Genomic DNA, 26348 nt, shown 5'->3' with positions numbered 1-26348 from the left:
AAAGAGAAAAACAATAGCCTCCCCTTCCTAGACACACTAGTCACCCACCAACCTGATGGAACCTTTGTTTTCTCAGTTTATAGTAAACCCACCCATACAGGCAGATACATTCACCAACAATTCCTCCCCCCCTCACAACAATATGGAGATAAGACACTATTCAACAGGGCAAAACTCATCTGTTCAAATTATCAAGCCCTAACCACTGAACTAAATCACATCCTTAACAATTTCTCAGCCAATGGCTACGCCTCTCCCCCCCTCCAAAAATCCAAAAAATATTTAAACCAGTTATCCACAACCCACCTCCTGCCCTTCACAAAAACGATTACACTAAATCCATCACCATCCCCTACATCCGAGGCACCTCGGAAAAAATCAACAAAATCCTAAAAAAACATGACTTAACCACCTGTTACAGACCATATAGAAAATTGGAATCCCTTATCCGCTCCACTAAAGACCAACCACTTCCCTTAGACCTACATGGTGTATACCAGTTCCCTTGCAGCTGTAAATTGTCCTACTGTGGCCAAACAGGCAGGACAACAAATATCAGAATCTCAGAACACAAGAACTACATCCGATTTCACCAGTACAGCCACTCTGGGCTTGCACACCATGCTCTGGATATCCATCACAGTAATACACTGCAGCAAGTTGAAATATGAAAGACTATTCATGGAATCAGCCTCAGCCCTTAGGAACATGCCAAACCTCAACAAATTTGGGTGCATAAGACTGCCCCAAATTTGGGGCAGTCTTATGCACCCAAATTTATTGTTATGTATCAATTATATCTCATTTGCTGTTATGTAGCACTTGCGTGCACCTGTTCTTTATTTTAAGTTCCCAAGAAGATGGCAACATGACGTTGCCAAAATATCAGAAAGTATTTATTAAAGTTTTTTTAATTTATATTTCTAGTGTACGCTGTCAATTCCTTAATTATTAGTTATCATATTAAATGTGATGTGCTCATTTTTTTTTTGTAGATAGTCTGAGAATTTGACTTCCTTCATATATGTGGTAAACTATTTTGATATTGTTGTGTCATTTATTGTATTTATTTTAAGAATATTCTAAAGCATTGTTACTGTTTATTTATAGATCTCAATTCTATGAAAGTTCGCCCACCAAATATGTTTGTGAAAATTGAGGGAACACTTGCTTCAGGATGTCATCTGACAGTATCTCAACATCCTAGTTATTCAGATCATCCTCTGAGTAAGTGTATACCATTAAATTATTTCTTTAGGTATGCAAAATTCTGATGTACAGGTAGTTCCCAGTTTAGGAATTTTTTGGATTGCAATTTTTATTTTAAATTGTGTGAGGCAAAGGTGAATTAGGGGCATGTCCAGGAATTACGCAGTATCTAATGACATAATGATCAGTTAGTACAAGCCTCCTTCACTCACAAGTCTTGGCTACGTGAGTGTATTATTCGTAGTTTTCTTCAGTTATACCTGATTTTTTCTCGTTTTTCTTTTTAAATATAATCCTTTCACTTTTACAGAAATGTCAAAAAGAAGCAACACTGCAAAACTAGAAAAATGAGCAAAAGAAACAATGAAAAGCAATTATGTTAGAGAATAAATACAAAATTATTACCAGCTATCAAGCAGGTAGCACTGTTAAAGCCCTTTTCTGAGAAATTTTCTTTTGCTGCTTCTACAGTTTGCACTATTTTAAAGGATAAAGAAAAATATTTGAAAGAAGTAAAAAAAAAAGTCGCAATCTATGCAGTCTACATGGTTGCATAATAAAGAAACAGACAGTATAATTCCTCGTATGGAAAAACTGTTAACTGCTTGGATAAGCGACCAAACAAAACAATTAAACATGCCTATTACCTACACAATGATTTGTACAAAAGCATTAGTCATTTTTAAAATGCTGTAAGACCAAAAAGGGGATGACTGCAAAGAGACTTTTGCTGCAAGTAGTGGGTGGTTTGACTGCTATAAAAAGCAGACTGATTGACATAACATTAAAATACAAGGTGAAGCTGCAGTCCGATAGTGAGGCTGCAAAATCTTATCCAGAAAAATTAGAAAAAATAATTAAAGAAGGAAATTACTTGCCATCACAGATTTTTAACATTGATGAGGCAGGCCTTTTTTGGAAATGGATGCCTGCAAGAACTTACTTTGCAAAAGAAGAATCCTCAATGCCAGGTTTTAAAGCATCAAAAGATCATATCATTCTACTATTAGGAGGAAATGTTGCTGGCGATTGCAAGTTGAAACCTTTATTTGTGCATCAATCAGAAAATCCAAGAAGCTTAAAAGGAGGAAATATTTTACCTTGGGTATAATAAATGTTCAAGATACTAAGCAATTTTAAACCTGGTTTTACTCCATTTCCCAAGTAAGCAAACAGACAAACAAGTCAAGTTTGCACCTGCAAGTCTAGCTGATCCTACAGGTAGTGCAAGACCAAGGCAATTTGTGGTAAAGGTGGTATAAGCTCTGATCACTACTCTTAATATTTACCCTTAATGCCAAAACACATCTCCTAGAGGAGATGTATGATGTTTTGTATTAAAGGCAAGGGGGCCACTACCCAGACCAGTTTCGACCTTTATTGAGGTCTCATCAGTGGGAGTCAGGCTAGAAATACCAAGATTTTAGTAATACAGAGCTTATAAGTATTTTACCAGAACAAGTTACCATAAGGTGTTTTAACCATAAGGTGTTGTAGGATCAGCTAGACTTGCAGGTGCAAACTTGACTTGTTTGTCTGTTTGCTTACTTGGGAAATGGAGTAAAACCAGGTTTAAAATTGCTTGGTATCTTTAACATTTATTATACCTAAGGTAAAATACTTTCTACAATTATATCTCCTCCTGAGATTTTTATTTAATAAAGTTAAAACACCTTATGGTAAGTTGTTCTGGTAAAATACTTATAAGCTCTGTATTACTAAAATCTTGGTATTTCTAGCTTGGCACCCACTGATGAGACCTCAATAAAGGTCGAAACCGGTCTGGGTAGTGGGCTCCCTTGCCTTTAATACAAAACATCATACATCTCCTCTAGGAGATGTGTTTTGGCATTAAGGGTAAATATTAAGATTAGTGATCAGAGCTTATACCACCTTTACCACAAGTTGCCTTGGTCTTGCACCACCTGTAGGATCAGCTAGACTTGCAGGCGCAAACTTGACTTGTTTGTCTGTTTGCTTACTTGGGAAATGGAGTAAAACCAGGTTTAAAATTGCTTGGCATTTTTAACATTTAAGCTTAAAAGGAATTAATAAAGATACTCTCCCAGTAATATGGAAGGCAAATAAGAAGGCTTGGCTCACAGGTTCCCTATTTGAAAATTGGCTTATGCATCACTTTGTTCCTGAAGTGAAACTTTATTGTGAGAAAAAACAAATTCCATTTAAAGTGCCTCTTATAATTGACAATGCACCTGACCATCCATCATCAGTAGCTTGCATTTGCCCTAATGTAAAAATAGTCTTTTTACCACCAAATACAATTTCTCTTTTACAACAACCAATGGATCAGGGAGTGATTGCAACATTTAAAGCACATTATCTCAAAGAGACTTTTGAAATGTTAATAGAAGCAACTGATAAAGATGGAAACTTTTTTTATCAAAAGGTTTTGGAAGAGATTCAACATTTTAGACGCAGTTTGGTTAAAGCAGAGTGCCTGGCATAAAGTTTTCGAAAAAACTATGAAAGGAGTATGGCATGAACTTTGTTCTCAATTTAATGATAATTTCGAAGGCTTTGAAGACCCAACAAAGATTGTGAATTCTGAAACTCAAGCGATCTTAGGTATGGCTAACCAGTTGCAAATGGAAGTTTCAGAAGGTGATGTTAATGAGCTGCTTCAGTCGTACACTATGGAATTCTCACCCAGTGATCTTGAATTAGAGGAACAAGAAATGAAGAAGAAAAAGACAAAGAAGATAACGAATATGATGCTCCAACTCGGTTTTTCACTTTAAAAGGCCTAGAAGAAGCATTTAAACTTCTTGAAAAAGCTCGAGCAATCTTTGAATCACAAGATTCAGACTTTGAATGATTTAGTAAATTTTCCCACAAAATAAATAATGCTTCTACTTGCTATCGAGCTGTTTTAAACGAAAAGAAGTGATTGTCAATGAAGCAGATGACACTTGAGGCCTTCTTTGGAAAAAAAAATACGCGAAGCTTCTTAATATATCTCCTATTACCTCAGTGGCTGCTGATTCACTCGGTGATATAGAAATGAGCTAATTTTTTTTCGAAGAATCTTTTTAAATTAAAAATTTTTCTAATGCTTTTTTTTTTAAATATGTAAATCTTTGGCCAGTAAAGTATTTTTTTATCATTTAGTATTCATTTTACATTTGATATATTCCTTCTTTGATATATTCAAAGTTTTATTCTTGAATCTTCATGTAATCCTTTAGTATTCCATTAGAAGGTATGAATTAACATTAATTCCATACTATCTTAGACATTGCTCTTTGCAGATAATCACCATATTTGTGGACACTGATGATTTCCAGCCAAAAGGTTGCGGGTTCGAATCCCACTGTGGGCATGGATGTTTGTGATTGTCTGTGAAAATACTAGTGGTGGTAGTGGTAAGCGGTAGATGGAGGTAACTGCGATTCGTCGTAGTGGGTGGACTGAGTTGTGGAGACAGAGTTGGAGATGTGATAGACACTAATGTGGGAACAGAGGTTGATGAAATTGGAGGTCTTAGGATATTGCAGAATCTCATTATAAATACAGCTGTGGGATTAGATGGGATATCAGCTAGGGTTTTGCGAGAATGTGAAAGGGAATTGGCAATGCCATTGACTAAACTGTTTAATTTAAGTCTCAGCTCTGGTAGAGTTCCAAGGGAGTGGAAAGAGGTCAGAATTATTCCTTTGCATGAGGGAGGTTCTAAGACCACAGTAGCAAATTATAGACCAATCAGTATCTCTGGCGTGGTGGTAAAAGTATTGGAAAAATTGGTAAAAAAGAGAATTCAAGAATGGGTAGATAAAAAATATGGCTTTGTGAAATGTCAATCATGCCTTAGTAATTTACTGACTTTTTATAATAGGGTAACAGCTGAGTTAAAGAAAGGAAATGGGTACATGATGATTTTGCAAAGGCATTTGACAGTACCACATGGAACACTGTTATGCAAATGGGGATGTATATGACACTAGTTAAATAGATAAGAGTGTGGCTGCTGGACAGATATCAAAAAGTGGTATAGGGAGGAGCAGAATCGAGGTGAAAGCAGGTGACCGGTCGTGTGCCAGAAGGTTTAGTGCTGGGATCATTGCTGTTTAATTTATATATAAATGATATAGGAAATAACTTGAAAGGGAATATTCAGTTGTTTGCTGATGATGCAAAATTAGGAAGAGTAATATTTAATCAAGGTGATGTGAAGAACTTGCAGGATGATTTAAATAGGCTGTCAGTATGGCCAAAAATTTAAGGGTGTCAGTTTAATGTCGAGAAATGTAAAGTTATGCACTTTGGGATAAATAGATTACAAGCCGTTTATCACATTGATAGCACTGTACTCCAGGAAATAGATGAAGCTAGAGATTTAGGGATGGTGGTAGACAGAGTTAAAGTTAAAGTTTTGAGGTTGCTAAAGTAGCACATAAGATTACTTGGCTAGTGAGGAACACATTAACAAGTAGAGATAAGGAAGTTATAATTCCTCTTTATAATCCCTTGATACACTCGTATGCGGATTGCTGTGCTCAGGTCTGGTCTCCTGGATTTCTTGGGTATGTGGAGTTGGTGGAGAGGATTCAGAGGCAAGTGACCAAGATGGTGAGTGGCCTGTGGAGTGTACCCCATATAGATTGAAGGTGTGTGGATTGCAGAAGTTGGTTCATAGGAGAAAAAGAGGGGATATGATAGAAACATTTAAGTTGCTTAAAGGATTTTATAGGATAGTTGCAGGAGAAATGTTTCAGCATTTGGCTGGAGGGACCAGAACAAGGGATTATCCCTGGAAGTTGAATAAAGATGTAGTCAGTAGAGGTATGAGGACTAGATTCTTTGCTTGAAGTGTGTTGAATGAGTGGAATGGATTGCCAGAATCAGTTGTGAGTGCTTTTTCTGTTAATGGGTTCAAGGAGATGTATTGATAGATTGTGCGGATAGATTGGGTCTCCTGCAATGAGTCTTCGGACTTCATGGAGATGCCCATATTATAATAATAATAACGGCACTAGCAGATAATTTCTCAGATGCCCAAAAAGTACAGAATAAAATGTAAGAGAGCTAAGCTATATGTAAAGGTAGCTAAACAAAAGTCATGGGAAGACTTCGGTAAGAACATAGAAAATAAATATCAGATGGCAAAATGTTGTGGAGTCTGTTGAAAAAGTTTAGAAATTGAGGAACCAATAAAGTAATCAAAGATGACTTCAAAACTAAAGTTAAGGATATCTCAGATGTCTGCTACTTTTCCTGCTCTGCAGTTGAACTTCTCTCTTTGGTTGAGTTCATTAGCTATCATCATCCTACCTGAATATACCCCACTATACCCTTCACATTCTGTTCCACTAACTACATAATCTTCTGACAGCCATGTCTCACTAATGCCAATAGCCTTTCATCAGGATGAACTTACAAATGCCAAAAACTCCTGCCCCTTGTTCTGAATGCTCCTGGCATTAATGTACATAAAGTGCAAAAGCCCTTTTAGGCCCACTGCTATCATGACGTTTTATGCTAACTATCCCATTCTGGTTTGTTACCAGTGGTACTAACTTAGGCATGTTATGCACATTCCTATGCTTCACTGATATCTGCATATTCATTCAACAGCTTCTTCCCTAAAAGCTCTAGTTTCCCTTTAAAATGCTGGCCTCTTTCTTGTTATATGTTTCACGAGCATAGAATTCACGTTGCTGTGATGTAAGCACCTTATGTGGTGGTTGGGTTCTTCTGTTTTTTGATTCAAGTACCTGTTTTTTTCTATATGTGAGATATTACAGGTGCATTTACTTTAGTATGTGTCTGATTTATCTAGAAGTGGATCCTTAGGTAAGCTAAATATCATTTTTAGTTTATAGTAGTTGATTTATAGATAATTTTAAAAGATTGAGTATAAATTGACTTGATGCAGTTAGGACTGCTGTAGAAGATAGAAAAGTAATTTGCTAATCAAATTAGAGCCCTAAAATATGATTTAAAAAAAACAACCGGTAAGTTATTAAATGGTCTAATCACCTTTTTGGCTATGGTGTGTTCACGTGTCAGTCAAAACATAAATGTTGCATTAAAATAGAAATAATGTTCTGAAACCAGTGATGTAATATGACTGTGAAGCATAAAATTGATATATTCCATCTGTATGAATGAAATATACAGTTTAATTTTCTTCATATTTCTCAATGAAAGTGAAGTAGACTGAAATGTTCTTTACTGGGGGTCAGTTGGGTTGCTGGCTCAGGGTAAGGTACTTAACATTGATATGCTATATAAGGAAAAAATAGGTATTTTAATATTTGCATTAATTGGGACTTTATCTGGTTGTGAAATAATAAATTATTTCTCCCATAGAAATAAAGGATATTATAAATCTGTCATTACTTCATAGCCAAATTTAAAACTTAAGCAGTTTCAAAATTGACCAGAGAATTTATGAGAATACTGCCTTTGACATCGCAGTTTCTTTGGCATTCTATAATAGTACTAAGACTTAAGAGCTCTGCCGAGGAGCCCGTGTGTTCAGCTTTTATGAGTGCTTCTATTAAGGTTTCAGCGTGTCCTAACAGCTGTTGTCAGAGATCAGACACTTTAAGACACACATATGAGCTTCTGTATAAATTTTGTCTTTTAAGTGTGATACTAAGATAACTTTGTTGACAAAGGTCATACTCTCATAATATGGTCAATTTTTAAATTTTTTTGAGGTTCAAATTTGATTATTTGGCTATGAAATTGATACATAAAATATGTAAAAAATAAATTTTTTACATATTCTATGATATGTAAAAAATTTCATGGCAGTTTATGAAATAGTTTCTATTTCATGGCAGGCTATGAAATTTTCTATTTCATGGCAGGCTATGAAATAGAAATATCCTCTCTATTTTTATGCTAGATTGAAGCCTTCTAGACTCTTTCTTCAAATATTATTTATATGATTTTTCCCTTTGCATTTTTTTTTTTCTAGTTGTTGGTCCTAGATACCAACCACAAGATTTTCGGCTTGCATGGGCATCAAACATTGGGACTATGACATCTGGCGTAGTAGGTAAGTTGATACCAGTACTTCACATCACATTATTGCATTTCTTTTTCCTTGTAATTAATTAGGACAATGAAATATTTTCACCATTTATATTTAGTGTGTAGATTTTACATACACCATAGTTTTATAAGCGTTTTTATTATAGTTTTCATGATGCACCATAGTTTGTTATAGTGACTTTCCTTTAGCATGGTATTGAGTCTATATGGTTTTGGTTAGGACTCTCAAGTATTGTAGTGAGGGTCAACTATACACCTAAACACTTTTTAGGTGTATAGTTTTAAGTGTGCCAAACTGGCACACTTCTGCAAAATATGTTTGAAGGTGGTTTTATGTTTGTGAACAGAGGAGGGAGACTACAGCCACAGGACTAGACTGACTTGGTACTGGAAAAATAATGGCAGGCTAACTATATCTATCTGCTATCTATCTATATATATATCTTCAGCCATTTTCTGTCCACCACTGCTCGACGAAGATCTCCCCCAAAGTCTTCCATTCCATATTTTCCAAAGGCTTTCTATGCTAGTGAGCAGCCATGTCTAGGGTACCATTCAGATATCATCTTTATTCATGTTCGAGTGTTATAACTTCTTCCAACATGACTTGTATAGTACAGTACCATTGGATCTTTTAATGGCTCTTACAATGTCTCTCATCCCGTTCTCTACTCTGACCCAAAGTATTGTGCTTTCTATCCGGAATGATAATACCAAGTAGTGATCTTTCCATTTTCTTTTGGGTAGTTCTCAGCTTGGTACCCAATCAATTTTTTAGTCACAGTCCATGTTTTATTTATATGTCATGATTAGAAATATACAACCATCAAGTATTTTTCTGTTGAGATAAATTGGGGATGTCCCCTTAAAGTGTTTTATGGGCTAAACTAAGCAAACAAGTAACTAAACAAGGGCTAAACTACCAAACAAGTAACTAAACAAGGGCTAAACTACCAAACAAGTTGGATTCTTTGTATAACTTCTATCTCATTTCCTCTCTCTACTGTGATGGTAAACATAGGAAGTTACTGTATCATATCTGGTGTTCCCTTTGTAGTGGCTTTTTGCTTATGTATTTATTATACATTCTTTTTGTTTATATTTAATTCTTTCTATTTATTTTCTGCATTCGGTTAATTGAATGTATTTTTCAATGTTAGGTATTTTTTCAAAGAAAAATATTGACATTAGTTTCATCTTAATTTCATAACTTATTCAGGTGTAAAGAAGGAATTAATAGATGAACAGTAAAAGATTAGCATGATGACAACACCACATAAGATTTTGATCATTTAAATCGTGTATGAACATAAGTTCATTGTTGTATATGTTACATGCTCTTATTTGTTTTGTATACTTTGAGGAAACATTCAGATAATTTTTGTGACTTCCATACACAAGAGGTTGTAAACATGTATTACACTAATACCATGGATGAGCTAAGCAATTTTTTCTATTTTTATTAATTTTACATATTTTTAAAAATTTATTTTTTACATAATTTTATATAATTACATAAAAAATTTTGGGTTCGAGGATACATAGTGGTTGGTCAGCGAATTTAGTGCTTCTGTAAAGTTGGTGATTTTTGTCTGTTTTTATTGTGTTTTTCCTTAGAAAATTAGTGTTTTGTAGTATACTAGGGTAGAGTTTGGTATTTTATAGTGTATTTAGTATTTTATCATATATTTTTATTAAGACATTTTAATATTTAGACTTTAATTATACAAATATTGATTGGGTAGCAGTAGAATCTCATGAGAAAAATGAAAATGCATTTATTGAACTGTTGCCGGGACACCTCACGCAGATGTGACAGAAGGAACTTGAGGTCAAAGAGTGCTAGATTTGATTATAGTGTCAGAGGGCATTTCAGTTAAAGATGTAACTATTCTGCCTCCAGTTGGTGACAGTGATCATGTGGTACTCACTTGGGAAGTAACTAAGTTTATGAGTGTTCCATTCAGAAAAGGTTACATGTTGAACTACAAAGCAGGAAATTATGACCAACTGAGGAGTATACTGAGTTCAGTGGAATGGGATCAGTTGCTGGATGGAAAGGATATCGACGGTGTATGGGAAGCATTTAAACAATATTTAAATGAAGCGATATCAGAATGTGTCCCAAGAGTTCGAAGAATAAATAGAGTAGGAGTCAAATGGATGTGTAATCTTATTAAGCAAGAGATTTGTAAGAAAAGGATGATGTGGAAGGAATACCGTTTGCATAAGGATGACGTCCGTTATGAACGTTATAAAAAGCAGGCTAGAATAGTCACAACTGTTGTAGGAAAGCAAAGTCTGATTATGAAAAGAAACTAGCTTTGCATGCGAAAGACAACCTACAAGAATTCTATCGATATGCTGCAAGTAAAAGAAAGAATGAATATGAAAGAATAACTCTTCTAAATCCAGATGGAGTGAAGGTTACTGATGCATAAGAGGTTGTTCAGTTAATGAATGCCCATTTTGTTAAAAGTTATCAACCTGGTGAACGCAACATTGAGCTCACTGTTACCTCTTCACGCAGGTGTGTGAGGCCGAGGTATTAGAGCTGTTGCACAAACTGAATAAGAATTCAGCAGTAGGGACTGATGGAATATCAGCATGTGTGCTAAAAGAGTGTTCAGCTGAATTGATCATTCCTTTGACCAGGATGTTTAATATGAGTCTCAGAACAGGGAAGATTCTGCAGGAATGAAAGGCATGTATGGTAATTCCATTGCATAAGGGTGGTGCAAATGCCGATGTATCAAACTATAGACCAATTAGTATCTCAGGAGTGGTGGTGAAGATTTTAGAAAAATTAGTTAGGGCCCGCATTAAGAAATGGGTTGACAGTGAATCTCTACTTTGCAATGAACAATATGGGTTTACTAAGGGAAGGTCATATTTTAGCAACTTGCTCATATTCTATGACAATGTTACCATTGAACTAGACAAGGGGAATGGATACACCATGATACTTTTGGATTTTGCTAAGGCTTTTGACAGAATACAACATGACAGACTGCTGGATAAATTGGAGAAAATGGGGTTTGGGTTATACAACATTAGCATGGATAAGAGGATGGCTGACTGACAGATATCAAAAAGTGGTATATAGGGGATCTGAGTCTGCAAGGTTTAAGGTAACAAGTGGTGTGCCACAAGGATCAGTGCTTGGTCTACTGTTATTCAATCTGTACAATAATAATATTAGGAAGAATTTGACAAGCGACATACAGTTATTTGCTGATGATGCAGAGATAGGCAGGGCAATCATGAATACTGCTGATATGCAGTCCTTGCAGAATGATTTGAATAAGCTGGAATTGTGGGCATGGGAAAATGGGTGTCAGTTTAATGTCAGTAAATGTAAAGTCATTCACTTCGGCATGATTACCTATCCAATGTCGTATTATATTGGTGGGATTAGGCTAGAAGAAACTGATGAGGCTAGGGATCTTGGAGTGTTAATAGATAGGAAGTTGAAGTTCCGGGGCCATGTGGCAAAGATTGCAAATACAACTCAAAAGATAATTGCAATGCTCAAACGAACAAAGATAAGGATGTTGTTTTGCCTCTTTACAAGGCCTTGATAAGACCTCACTTGGACTATTGTGCGTAGGTCTGGTCTCCTAGTTTCCGATGTGATTCTGATATATTGGAGAGAGGACAAAGGCGAGTGTTAAAAATGATATCAGGATTGTGGAATACTGATTATGAAGATAGGTTGAGAATTTGTAGATTGCAGACACTACCAAATAGGAGAAAGAAGGGTGATATGATTGAGACTTACAAACTGCTGAAAGGGTCATACAAGATTTCAATTGATGGGATTTTTTAATTTATGGAGGGTGGGGAAAGGACGAGAGGGCATCCTTGGAAGCTGAGAATGAGGGCTGCCAAGAATGGTGTAAGAGCCAGATTTTTCTCTCAGAGGGTGGTGCATGATTGGAATGGATTGCCATTGGATGTTGTGAGTGCAGGCAGTGTGAATGAATTCAAGAATAAATATGATAGCTGGCGTGTGTAGTATGTGGCCTCCCTTGATGAGTCTCTGACTCCCTGGAGGTCTCTCTTAATAATAATAATCCAGAAACTCTGATTAGGAGATCAAATGCATGACTTTTTCAAGCCACTTCAGACCTTAAGTAAGTGTGGTGATGGCAGTCTACTACCTAAAGACAATCACAAACATCCATTCATTCCTATGGCAGGATTCAGACATATATAGTATGTTGCTTGGAGAGTAGATATGCTAACCACTTGGTCAACCAGGCAGGTAAATTAATGTTAGCCTTTTCTGTTTTGGCATAACACCAGCATAAGATTTTGAATTAATTCCATACATCTTGGTGTCTGTCCATTGAGGCATCGTGCAAATCAACTGAAGACATTACATAACAGTATAGCTGTGGCCTCACTTGTCTGGTAACCTATATCTCGAATGTGCTCCTTTTGCATTATTCAATAGATTTCTCAGTCTGTTATTATGTCTTATAGTCACACCATGGTAAATTCCTGGATATTTTAGAAGGCTGTATCTCTGTTTAACAAATGGAAGTAGTGATCTTATAGTGAGGAAAGGACTAAATGCTGTTCTAATTTTATATTCTCTAAGGATTTTAGCTGATTTTAAAGAAATAATTAAAAATATCTATCTTTAGGAAAATCAACTTATACTGAGAGATATCTACATGATTGTTTTCACCACTGCAGATCACAAAAACTGGGTATCATTTCAACATTGGAGCAAGAACCTATTTTCTCATTATCTAGAAAGAGCTAGCCAATTTATTATTATTTAAATTTTTTTTTTTATTTTTGCAAAATGGCTATGCCAAATACCCAATCTTGAGACTCCTTATCACCAGTGCACTCAAGTGATTTAAGATTTTTAATGATTTTAGATTTATTTCACAGAACTTGGTGGAGTTTTTGAGAGAGGCCAGATTTCTGCAGTTTAAGAAGACGAATGTGGTCTTGATGTTCCGAGATGCGTTTCTGAACAGACCTACCTGTCTGTCCAAAGTAAGATAGTTTGCATGAGCATGGAATCTCATAAACACCAGGTAACATCAAGGGTGAGAGTTTGTCCTTAGGAGAAGGTAACAAGTTTATAATTTGGTTGATAGGTTTGTAAGTAGTGGCAAAATTGTATTTCTTCATAATTTTAGAAAGACATTCTGAGATGCCTTTAACGTAAGGTATGGGAATTCTATGCACTTCTTCCTGTCTGGTTTGATGTATGCAGAAGTGACTGATGATTTTTTGAGTTGTTTTGGGATTATATCCATTTAGGATGGCTGTATTTTTGATAACTTCTAATTCCTGGTATAAAGATTCTTCAGAGGAGCAGAATTTGTGTGCTCTGGAAACTAGTGATTTAATAATGCCAGATTTCTGAGATGGATGATGAGCAGAAGAACTGTGAATGTAGCGACCTGAGAATGTGGGCTTGCGAAAGACGGAAGTGGCGATGGAACCGTCTTCTTTTCTTTTGATGTGTAAATCCAAAAAAGAGATACCCTGTGGAGATTCTTTTTCTAACGTAAAGTTGATGCGATGATGAAGAAGGTTAATTTTATCTAGAAACAGTTGTAATTCGGGTTCGGGATGATTCCATACTGCAAATACGTCATTGACATATCTTAGCCAAATTTTTGGTTTGGGTTCAAAAGTGAATATTTTTTGCTTAAGGTGTTCTAGAAACAAATTTGCTAAGTTTGGTGATAAAGGAGATCCCATTGCTGTTCCTTCCCCTTGCTTGTAAATTTGACCTTTCCAGGTGAAGTAACCTGATGCAATAACAAACTTGAACAATTCAACTATATCAGGTGGAAATTTTTGAGTAAGTAATTCTATTGTTTCTTTATGGGGAATGTTAGTGAAGAGGGAGACAATGTCGAAGCTGATTAACAAGTCAGTTTTTGATAGTTGAATGTCTTTAATTTTTGTGTGAAACTCAGTAGAATTTTTGATTGAAGAGACTGAGTGGCCTATGTGAGGGTGGAGAAGGTTAGATAAGAATCTTGATAACTTGTACGTTGGACAGCCGATACAGTCTACGACAGGTCTAAGTGGAACATTAGTTTTGTGTAGCTTAGGTAAGCCATAAATTCTAGGAGGTCTTGCATGGTATGTCTTAAGTTTTTTGATAGTTTCTTCATCTAAGGAGGAAGTTTCATTAAGTAGCTTATTTAATTTTCTGAGTTGACGATTCGTAGGATCAAAATCCAATCTGGAGTAAGTATTACGATCTTGAAGAAGTAAATTAATTTTTCGGTCATATGAATTGGTATCAAGAACCACAGTGGTATTTCCTTTATCAGCTCTAGTAATGATTAAATTTTTGTTACGTTTTAAGGAAATAATAGCTTTCAATTCGGACGGTGGGATATTTAATTCTGAAGGTTTGGCATTGTAGATCACGTTAGCTACTTCGAAACGACGTTTGTTGGCTTCAGTACTGGAGAGATGCTTGATGTTTCTTTCTATATTATGTATAAAGTCTAAATATGGGAAACACTTTGGTGAAATCACAAATTTATGGCCTCTTGCTAGAACATTTAATTCATCTTTTGTTAGTTGACGGTTAGATAAATTGACTACCCATTTTTCCGTTGGTAATTTGTTAGTGATCTTTTTTGATCGATTTAATAGATTAAGGTATTTAATATGTAGAGTACTATTGCTTTTATCAAAAGCTTTTTTTTCCGGAACTGAGACAGTTATAATTAATTGTAGCAATTCTTGATTTAACGTATTTGACAAATCTGTTTCTAGTTGTGTAATATTTAAAATGTTTGTTGCTAGTTCATGCTTAGACACTCGTAACTGATTGAGTTGTAAGGAATGACTTGCTTTTTGATAGATTTTATGGGCGCCTGGAGATTAGATGGTTTCTTTCAGCTTAGCAAAGGTTGGAATAAGATTATCACGTCTGCACTTTTTTAAAAAAGATATTCTAGCTCGTAGCTTACCCTGTTTTAGTTGCAGTTTTCCTAGTAAGTTTGTCTTCTGCGCTGTCATTTCCCCGTGAAGGAATAAAACTTTTTTAAATAACGAAACCTGTGGGGCAATCATCATTAAAAGAAACACACGTATAAACCACAGTGAAAATTATTTAATTGTAAATATTTCATCCTAAGTATCTTAGGACATCATCAGTACAGTATTTAAACAAAAATTAGGAATAACATACAGTTAGGGCGCATGATTACAATAGAATCTCATGAAAACGTGCATAACGTGCTAAAGTAGTACAACAACAACAAAAAAAAAAAAAAACGTTAATTATTTAACACAGTTTTGTATGATAATTTTCCATACTTTAGGAATAGTAAGAACGTCGTTGCGGTTTAGGTTTGGTCTGTGTAGTAGGGCTTCAGAACTTTCTTTGTATAAACGTTCATGTTTAAATAAAGATCTATGTAAAAGTTTAGCCTTTTCGCAATGGATCCTATGGATCCAAACTATCTTACTTTGGACAGACAGGTAGGTCTGTTCAGAAACGCATCTCAAAACATCAAGACCACATTCGTCTTCTTAAACCGCAGAAATCTGGCCTCTCTCAACACGGAATTGAAAATCCAAACCATAGTTTTGGAACAAGTAAAACATTTTTCGCTACGTAGGCACGATTTTTAGTGAAGATAGTAAATTAAATATAGAAATAGACAACAGAATCAGCAAAGCTGGTATGGTAGGAAGTCAATTGAATAAATTCATATGGAATAAGAGAGAAAGTAGTCAGAGCACTAAATTAGCTGTATACAAGACAGTATTCAAGCCAATTGTAACTTATGGATCAGAGAGCTGGGTAAAACACTTGACCAAAGACTAGAAACTGCAGATATGAAAGTCCTGAGAAAGATTAGTGGCATGAACAGATGGCATCAATGGCGATATAATATTAAAAATGAGGATATTAGGAAAGAACTTGACATTATCAGCATCCAGGAATGCGTTAGCAGAGCTAATCTCAGGTAGCGTGGTCACTTAAAGGAAAGATTAGCAAAACAAGTGTTCTCTGCCATGTTGGGGAAAACGACCCAGAGGAAGACCAAGATATAGACGGATTGATATGGTAAAAAGTGCCTTACACAATAGAAATATAAGATCTGATAATGTTGGAGTCTTGACAAGTAACAGACTGATTTGGAGGAAAATTGTAGATAGGAAGTTAGTAATGATGTAAATTTTTCATATAGTACTCTCATATCCTGTACATCCCTTGAGGGTACATGGCAGGAATTTGATGATGATGATGTTATCGTAAGAGCAACTTCCACATAGCTGTAATGTTTTTTTGTGTAATGAGGGTGCCAAAATAGAACGGTAGATCTTTTGTCCATTAAAATTGTATTGTTTTGCTTACTCACTGTCGTGTGTACTAGTTGTGTTGTGCTCTGATGATACTGGTTTGAAATTCAGCAAAATATAGGCAGTTAATTAAACATCTTTTGATGTTTAATTAACTGCCTATATTAAGAAAACAAAATTGTTTGGTTTTGTTAATACTGTTAAAAATAAGTCATGAATAACCATCAACACCTAAGCTTATCTGTTAGATTGATAAAGGCATAATAGTACTGGCTACGTTGTATAATTCAGAAGTCCTTGTTAGGAGGTCTAATTCCAGATGACTTAAGTAGAGTTATCACACTACCCATTTAAGAAAAAGAAATAAAAATGAACATGAGAATTATAGAGATAGAAGCATGGGTCAACAGGAGCCACCAACTGGCTTCAGCGAATGGTCACATAGTCAACTAATCTAACTACGCTCTGAACAGTGATGAACTGTCAGGACTTAGCAAAGGTTTAAACTTTGCCGTGGCACCCAGAACGATTATCATACTCTTTTTTATTTACCATATAGAAAGAAGCTTAAGATTTATTCCAACCACCATAGCAGATAAAATATGCATGGAAACCACTATAATTTTAAATTTAAATTACAAGAAAACAATAACCAGCAATCTAACAAAATCTGAATTGACAGCGGTGAAATAACTAAAATTAAATCTGGAAATTGTAATTACTAGAGCCGATAAAGGCAGTGCCACAGTTATTCTAAATTGAACTACATGGAAAAAATGAATCCAATAGTCTCGGACAACAGCACCTATCAGCTTGGTAACTATTACCCAACCAATCGAATAAAAAAGAAAACAGAGAAGCTACTTAAATCAGTCACTACATGGCCTGAAGATACAGTTAAAAAATTACCTTCTGCACTACACTCATTCCCCAAGAATTTATGTCTACCAAAGATTCACACACCACTCCGACTGATAGTCAAAGGTATAGACAGTCCCAATTATCACCTATCCAAGAAACTAGCGTCAACACTCAGAGTTTGGTAGGTCATTCCCCCTCCTATATTAAAAATACATGACACTTTGTAAACAAAATCAAAGACATTTAGAAAAAGATGATTTATTAGTCAGTTTTGACGTCTCTGTCCTCTTCCAATCAATGACACAATCATTCTAATACAGAACAGATTCCCTCCCAATATCACAGCGCTCTTTGCACTTGTACCACATTCTGGCTATTTTGTGTGGCAAAACACTTTCTACCTACAAAAAGAAGGCACAGTCATGGGCTTACCATTATGCCCCCCCCCCCTCCTCCATTGCTAATTTTTACATGGAACATTTTGTACAACGTGCTCTAGGTTCCTCTCCTTTAAAACTGAAAGTCTGGCTTAGATGCATTGACGATGTTTTTGCTATCTGGCCCCATGACTGCCAGACATTAGACACTTTCCTTAGCCATTTCAACAAACAACACAAACACATACAATTCACAATTGAGATTGAAAAGCAGAACATGCTTCCATCTAGATACACTTGTTACATGTCTTCCTTGTGGCAGTCTTTCCAGAAAATCATTACCGGAAACCAACATATACTAGCCAATATGTACACATAAATGCCTACCACCACCCAACACAAAAACTAGGGTCATTAATACACCAACAAACAAGGCATTGAAGATTTGCTCCAATGAACAAGCACTTAAAGGTGAATTAAAAGTTATCAGCAATACCTTCCTAAAAAATGTTTACAGCCAAAATACTACAACAAAATTCTGTACAAGACCACACTTAAAAATAAACTAGACTACAATAAAACTGTAACCATCCATGTATTAAAGGGATATCACACAAAATAAACAGAATACTACAGAAATATAACCTTAAAACCAACTTTAAACCTCCTGCAAAATTAAAGAATTTACTCAACTCATCCAAGGATTCACTCCCTCTGCAGGCCCATCCTGGAGTATTCATTGCACCTGTAATTTCTCCTATATAGGAAAAACAGGACGCACAATTCCTATCAGAAAAAAGGAACATAAATGACACATTAAATATAATAGCTATGGTGAAGCTAGTCTTTCTAATCATGCCCTGAATACTTTACATAGGATTGACTGGAAAAGCACCTGTTGTTTACATCACACCAAAACATGCTATGAATGTAAATTTTAGGAGGCCTGTGAGATTCTTATCAACCACCCTAATCTTAGCAATAATGATGGTTTATAAATCCCAAGAATATGGAAGGCACATATTCTACCCACTTAACTTTTCTCAAGAGTTGATTATAAATAGGGCCATAGGTAATCCAGGATCTTAAATCTAATATAACAATTGTCCTGTTAATTTAGGATATCATTTTTACTGTAACAAAACTATATGAAAGAATATTTCTCTGATGTTTTAAATAGAATATAGCTCTAAACGTGTGGACAGACTTATGTGTTCGTCGAATATGTTGTTTATTTTTTAACGGTATATATTAGAACACAGAAACTAAGTAAATAATTAATTTATTAACTTATTGCTGATATTTCGCTGGTGTTATAACCAGCATCTTCAGAGCACAAAAACACAGTTTGTCACAATATGCGAGACTATAACAACATGGTGTAATTAAACAAAATTGTAGCAGCAACACAAAGACTAGAGTCCTTATTTTTGGTGCCCTCTATCTGGGGGAAAAAAAAAAGCTATCACATATTACTAGAGTCCTAAAAAAAAAAAAAAAAAAAACATCCACCACAGAGAACTACAACAAAACAGTCACCATCACATACATTAAAGGCACATCCGAAAAGATCTCAAGAATTCTCAATAAACATAAACTACGCACCACATTCAGACCATGTAGCAAATTAGCTACCCTCATCCGTTCACCCAAGGACAGCATTCCCCCTTTATCACATCCAGGAGTCTACCAAGTACCCTGCTCATGTAATCAAGCCTACTACGGTCAAACAAGAAGAACTGAACATCTGCATCAGCGAACACAAAAGATACGTCCAGAATTATCATTATGGCAAGTCGGGCCTAGCAGACCATGCTCTGGATACCCCTACACATAGGATCAACTGGAAAAACACAAAAGTACTACACAGAAACCCTTATAATTCAGAGAGATTGTTCTTAGAGGTGACAGAAGCCCTGAAACACACTCCAAATCTCAACAAATATGGCTGTATTAACTTGCCGAAGATCTGGGAGACAGTCATATTAAGAAAAAACTAGTACTTTTTTTTTTTTTTTTTAGGACTCTAGTAATATGTGATAGCTTTTTTTTTTTCCCCAGATAGAGGGCGCCAAAAATCAGGACTCTAGTCTTTGTGTTGCTGTTACAATTTTGTTTAATTACACCATGTTGTTATAGTCTCGCGCATTATGACAAACTGTTTTTGTGCTCACCGTTAAAAAATAAACAACAAGAATATAGCTCTGATGTAGTTATTTTATTTTATTTCATTTATTTATTGTAATTTTATTTTCATACATTATGCTGAAGAGACAAATCATTGTCTCTTCAGCATACTGTATGAAATGTAATTTTGCATGTCTCTATATATATATATATACACGTATACTCCAGATGATGATCTTAATATGAAGGTCGAAACGTCAGGAAATTACAATAATTATAACATGGTTGTAGAGTCCATAATTTGTGTAAAATGTAAAATGAGAAGAGGCTAAGGAAAATTGTGGGAAAGGAACTTGAAGAACAAACGCGTGTAATATTTTTACTTTACTTTACGACAAATAGGTGAGAAATCATGAGAACATAACAAGATCTCATCGTTAATTTTTCATCCCATGAACTCAACAAAATCTAGTGTAGAGCCCACATTATTTCAGACAGTAACATATAGGTATCAAGAGATGGCAGCAGTTGTTTGCCTGTCTCTTCATCGGCTGCCGTTTATAATTAGTGATCGTCATGGGCCAGCTATCTCTGATTGGCTTCTGGTGTAGATTGGACTGGCTACTCAGTCTCCAAAAGCTAGAATGGGTTAAAAAGGCCTTGCCTATTCCCTATAAGGGAATAAAAGGCGTTGAGGCAGTTTCATGCACAGATTTGTTGCAGTTTGGAAAGTTTCTCAGGACTAATATTTATATTTGCTGTGGTGCAGAAGAGTGGCCTCCTTCCAGCATATCCTGTGGTTAGTGTTCAAACATAGTCAACAAGTCCAGAATGGCTGTAATAGTAGAAACAGGTGTAGTCTATATGTTCAGAAATTCTTATATTGGCTGTCTTGCATGTTTGACCATAGGATGACAGCTTCCTTACTTCGAAATTGCTCTGCCTACTTTTCTTTTAAATATGATCCCACCAACACACAGATCAGATCACTTCACAGACTCTGTAAAATGGTTACCTCTTGGGTGCGGAATTCACCAGTGAACTAAAACCATTCAACTCTAGACCTCTGGCTGTGATATATGGGCTATCAAAAATCCATAACAAAATGAGCCATTATGTCACATTGTAGATGGCATTGATTCTCCTACATACAGATTAGCCAAAGTGTTCTCACAGTATACTAGCAACACTCCTTCACACATAAAAAAAAACTCAGTCCACCTTAAAGCCAGTATAGAAATCCTCACTAACCCCCACTCCAACACACTGACATAAGTCAGTTTTGATGTTTCTTCTCATATTTACTAATGCCCCACTCAAAAACACCTTAGATCTTATCCAAGCTATATTTCCTCCCCATATTTCAGCCCTGTTTCAGTTTGCCATGAACTGCTGTTTCATCTGGCAAGGAAAATTCTACAAGGAGATAGAGGGAACAGCCATGTTCTCCACTCTCTCCAACTTCTTCTTCATGGAGATCTTTGAAGAAAAAGCCTTAAACTCTGCCCTACATAAACTCCCTGTTTGACTTCGCTACATAAATGATGTGTTCTCAGTTTAGCCATATAGCCTGGATGATCCAGTTTACCTTAGAAAAGAAAAAAAAACAGTGTCCCCTTTCTAGACACTGATTACATGCCAGCATGAAGGAGAATGCCTAACTGGCATTCTCCATTTACAGAATACCCACACACACACACCCCCTCCCAACAATATGGGATTATAAAAACTCTATATAAGAGGGCAAAATTAATCATTTCTGACAGCAGTTCTCTAATTACTGAACTTGAGTACATTCTCAACACTTTCTTAGCCAATGGCACTGCCCCCATAGAATATTAAATCCTGTAATCACAATCCTCCCTTCTCCCTTCAGAGCATACATTACACAAAATCTATAACCATTCTATATATCCAGGGCACATCCAAAAAATTAACAAAAATTTTAAAGAAATACAACTTACAACCACTTACAGACCACATAAAAAAATTAGTATCCCTTCTTGGCTCCACCAAAAACCAGCGGTATTTCCTAGACTTACCAGGTACCTTGCAGTTGCAAAAAACCCTAACATGACAAACAGGCAGGACAGCCAATATCAGCATTTCTGAACATGTAGACTACATCCATTTCCACCATTACAGCCACTCTGAACCATGCTTTGGACACTCATGACAGGAAACGCTAGAAGAATGCCACTCTATTTCGTTGCAGCAAATACAGATATGAGAGGCTATTCCTTGAATCTGCCTCAGCTTTGAGAAACTTTCCAAATCTCAAGAAATTTGGGTGCATGAAACTGCCCCACATTTGATAAGTACTCATCCTCAGATTTTCAGCTCAACAACCAAGACTACTCAGTTTAGCCCACTCAAGGGTTGTCTTTCTTTATCATTAACCTAGTATTAGCTAGGTCAATGAGGATAAAATACTAGCATATTTCCTTTCTGCGATCACTGATGAAGGCAATGTGACGTTGCCAAAATATAGGAAGTATTAATTAAAGTTGTTATAATTAATATTGAGTATAAATTGTAATTTCCTGTAAACTAACATTAGATTAAGAATGATTAAATGCTTTATTTGGTATACTTTTCTCTATGGACAGTAAACAGGGAAGACATTAGAAGGATTGTTATTTTCGGGATGTGGACATACAGACGAGCATTGTAGATCTCTTTAATCCAGAAGAAGAGAAACAAAGGTTTGGAAATGATAGGTACAAAATTGGAACTAATAGCATACAAAAAATAAAAATATCATATATGGGTTCATATTTATAGTGTCATGAAAGTCTTCAAAAAGATTTATTAGAGGGAAGAATTTAAAGCAACTGAAAGAAAGGAGACAGCAATACAGTTTAAAAGTGCAGAGGATGGTCCTGAACTATAAAACTATACAGAGAATACTAGGGCTGCTTAAGACAGATGGAGATCCATAACTTGCTTTTTGATGAATTCTTGTTTTGACAGATTTTGAGAAAGTCTTTCAGTGAATTGTTTTTTTGATGAACTATATCCTACAGTTTTTCATGTGCTGACATATTCTGTATCACAGCATATCCAGTTAAGGATTAATTTGCAGTTTTAGTTTATATATAATTTTATTCTTGTAGTTTTAAGTATCACAACAATGTATTGCATGTTGCTTTTATATTGTTTACTGACACTAACCAGGAAAGTGAAATATATTTTGTTTAGTTCTTGGTATTAATGATGGCTGTAGAATTCTCAAGAAGATAAGTTTAGCCAATCATACTCGTACATTCACAATAAAAGGTCAGTTTGGAATTGCAACAGACACTTTTATGTCTGATGGAAAAGTTGTAATGAAGACAACATATGGTAAGTGATAATTCATTTTTCAAACATAAACTTTAATTTCTTTTTAAAATTATCAATAACGTCATAATTCAAATGATGTCTTTTCTTAAACTTATTTATCCGACTGAAAGTACAGCAAAAATGCAGTCAACTCTCACGATAGTGAACACCATTATAACAAACTCAGAGTTGAAAAGTCCCACTCAAAGTCAATACTATTCTAAAGGAAATTCATATAACAAGCTGTCCAATATAGCAACTTATTCCTGTGTCCCTGTGAGTTTACTACATGAGAGTTAACTGCCATGTATAGTACTTCCATCATTACAGTACTGCATCATCAGCAATATCTTATATTGCTGATTCACCTATCCTTATTTCTGTCTTCAGCTCATCTAGTACTATATGCATGATATTGTAACAGATGAGGGAGAGAAGCAAGCATCCTTGTCTATCTGAAACTAATAATTTAATCCACCACCTGTTCTTGCTCACTGTACAAGGTAGCCATCAACCTGATGTTGAGAAAATCCATTACTTTTGTTACATCCTGCAATTTCACAAGCTGTGAACTCAAGCAAAAACTTTTAAGTAGCCCATGAAGTCCATTACCAAAGGAGGTCTAAACTCTATACTTCTCACTGATCTGACTAAGGCAAAAGTGTGATCTTTGCTACCCTTGCCTTTCCTGAAACCTGCCTATCTTTCCTCAGGCATCTCAGCCTCGACTTTGGCCCAGTCTTATTTGGAATAATCTTCAGTAGAATCTCGCTTGCATGAGAGATTAGACTTAAAGTTCTTACAGCCCTTCATATCTCCCTTGTTATACAGGGATATAAATACTTGTTACGGTCTCTAGGCCATACTCCTGTCTCCCATATCCTCATAATTAATTTTAGAATCATACTTATCCATTCATCCATCTCCTGCAGCCTTAATCAACTCTGCCTGGATTCCATTTACATCTGGGGCTTCATTGTTATTAAGCTCCTTAGCTGCTCTTTCAACTTTATACCTAATTGGAAATGGTTCTAGCTCAAGATTCTCCTGGGAGCAGTCTCTACAAATATTCCTCATCCTCACTTCCTAAACAGTTTCTCACAGTATTCTTTCCATCTGTTTTTGATATCCTGTTCTTCTGTTAGTTGTTCCATTCCAGTCCTTGGTAACATTCAACACTTAAACTTGTGTTCAAGGTCACGAACTAACCCAGACAGCTTTCTGTAATTGTGCCTCATTGTTTTGAGCTCTATCTCTTCATAATTCCTAGTATTTTCCTTATCTTGCATGATGTGTTTTCTAACCTCTATGTAATCTCTGAACCCCTACCCTTGGTTATATCCCATGTTGATTCTAATATCCATTAGTCTCTATGTCTTCTAATTGGACCCAGATGTTTCCTAGCTGTTTCCTATATTACAACTTTAACTCCCTCCCAGAATACGTCCTTGAAGTTTCTGCTGTGAACTTTCTGGGAATTACTCTTACTGTATCAGTCCCATCCCTAGTGGGATGGGACTGACACAGAAAGTTTTGTTGGCTGTTACTAGGGTGATGGGCAGTGCTGCAGTCTGCTCCTGGACAAGTGTGCACATCAGTGATGCTTTTCTTATACCACTGCTACCACGATGTAATCAATCTGGTATTTCTTGACTTCTGTTTGATGTATAAGTATAGGTATGTTCTAGGTGCTTCTAGAAGCAGGTATTAGTAATAACGTATCATAGACAAATTCCAACAGTCTTTCACCATGGGTGTTTAATTCTCCTGTACCAAACCATCTACACTCAGACTCAACTGTCATTTCTTTCTCACTCTGCATTGAAGTCTCCTAGAATGAAGAGAACAGTCTGTAGGTTTTATCAATGTGGCTTTTTCTCTCATAGAGCAGTGCATGACTATAATGGCTTGCCTTTTATCATTATTTTACCACTATAATTAACACATTTATTAGTGAGCCTTAAGGCTAATAAAAAAAAGTATCTTGTAATTCCCAGGATATCAATTCTATTCCTTTTCATCTCTATACAGATAATGTCATACAAACCAATCTGAAGTCACCAAACATTTCTTGTGCATCTGTCAAGTTCACCTCTGAGGTTGATCCCATGTCTTTTATGTCCTTCATTCATAGTAATACTGACCTGTACTAGAGACTATAATATACTTCTTGAATAGACTCCTCTGCCTAAGCCCTAAAGCAACTCTGATTATTCTGCATGATAGCTGATGCAGCATAAGATTTGTTATAAGGCACAATCATATTAGATTTGGAGCAGTCACCTCAAGAAGTGATAGGGACAGAGGCACTTACAGTTTCAGAATGGGCAAAATACGAATACCCGTTAGTCCATAGCTTCTTTTTCTTTATTCAAAGCAACCCTTTTAGACATTCCTTCATCCACCACCTGTGAGGAATGTGCCTGGTAAGAGCATATTCTTTCTCACTTAGGTATTGGAATCCAACAGAATAAAGTTAGAACATCAGGAAAGAGAGAGGAGTGAAGCAAGATATCCCTCCCCATTACCAAAATTGTCTTCTCTCATATTAAATGTTGTCTTTAGGAGTATATCATGGGAAAACTGGAATTAACATTAATGGAAGAAATAGAACAATGTCATCAATAGATGACATTGTTCTATTAGCCAAAAATGAAGAAGCTCAGAAGAAAATCTGAAATGACCTTGATAGAGAAAGCAAGGGGGAGGGAGTTTACAGATTAACATAATTAAAACAAAATTTATGACAAATTCAGATTATACTGAACTAAAATGAGAAGATAATACTACTGAAATTGTGGATAACTATATTTACTTTGAGCAAATGTGAAAATGGATTCATCATGGAAGGCTGTTCTATAAGTTGAAGGATATGGGATTGGATTAGAAATTACTAGTTTGGATAAGAGAATGGCTGAGTGACAGACATCACAAAGTGATGTATGGAGGATGAGTCTACAAGATTTAAGATGAGGAGTGGTGAACCCCACGAATCAGTCTTTGGTCCATTGTTATTCAATCTTTACGTTAATGATATTGGGAAGATTTAACAGGTGATGCTGTTGTTTGTTGAGTTGGTTGCGTGCAAAAATAGGCAGGTCAATAAAGACATGCAAC

General features: G+C 35.8%; 1 protein-coding gene across 2 annotated transcripts in view; it reads left to right on the top strand.

The window, feature by feature from the left end:
* LOC150103862 (pseudouridylate synthase TRUB2, mitochondrial) overlaps positions 1 to 26348 on the top strand; it is a 106159-nt gene that overhangs the window by 29394 nt on the left and 50417 nt on the right. For both annotated transcript variants that reach the window (XM_090396565.1, XM_090396566.1), the window contains exons 3-5: positions 1111 to 1227; positions 8156 to 8236; positions 23109 to 23252. In XM_090396565.1, the coding sequence (XP_090252691.1) occupies positions 1111 to 1227; positions 8156 to 8236; positions 23109 to 23252 (342 nt within the window). The remainder of the gene's footprint in view (positions 1 to 1110; positions 1228 to 8155; positions 8237 to 23108; positions 23253 to 26348) is intronic.

This window comes from Typopeltis vanoorti, chromosome 8, assembly GCF_054136105.1.
Source record: "Typopeltis vanoorti isolate ZY-2024b chromosome 8, IOZ_Tvanoo_1.0, whole genome shotgun sequence".
NCBI classification, from domain to species: Eukaryota; Metazoa; Arthropoda; class Arachnida; order Uropygi; family Thelyphonidae; genus Typopeltis; species Typopeltis vanoorti.
This window is presented reverse-complemented; position numbering and strand designations above follow the sequence as displayed.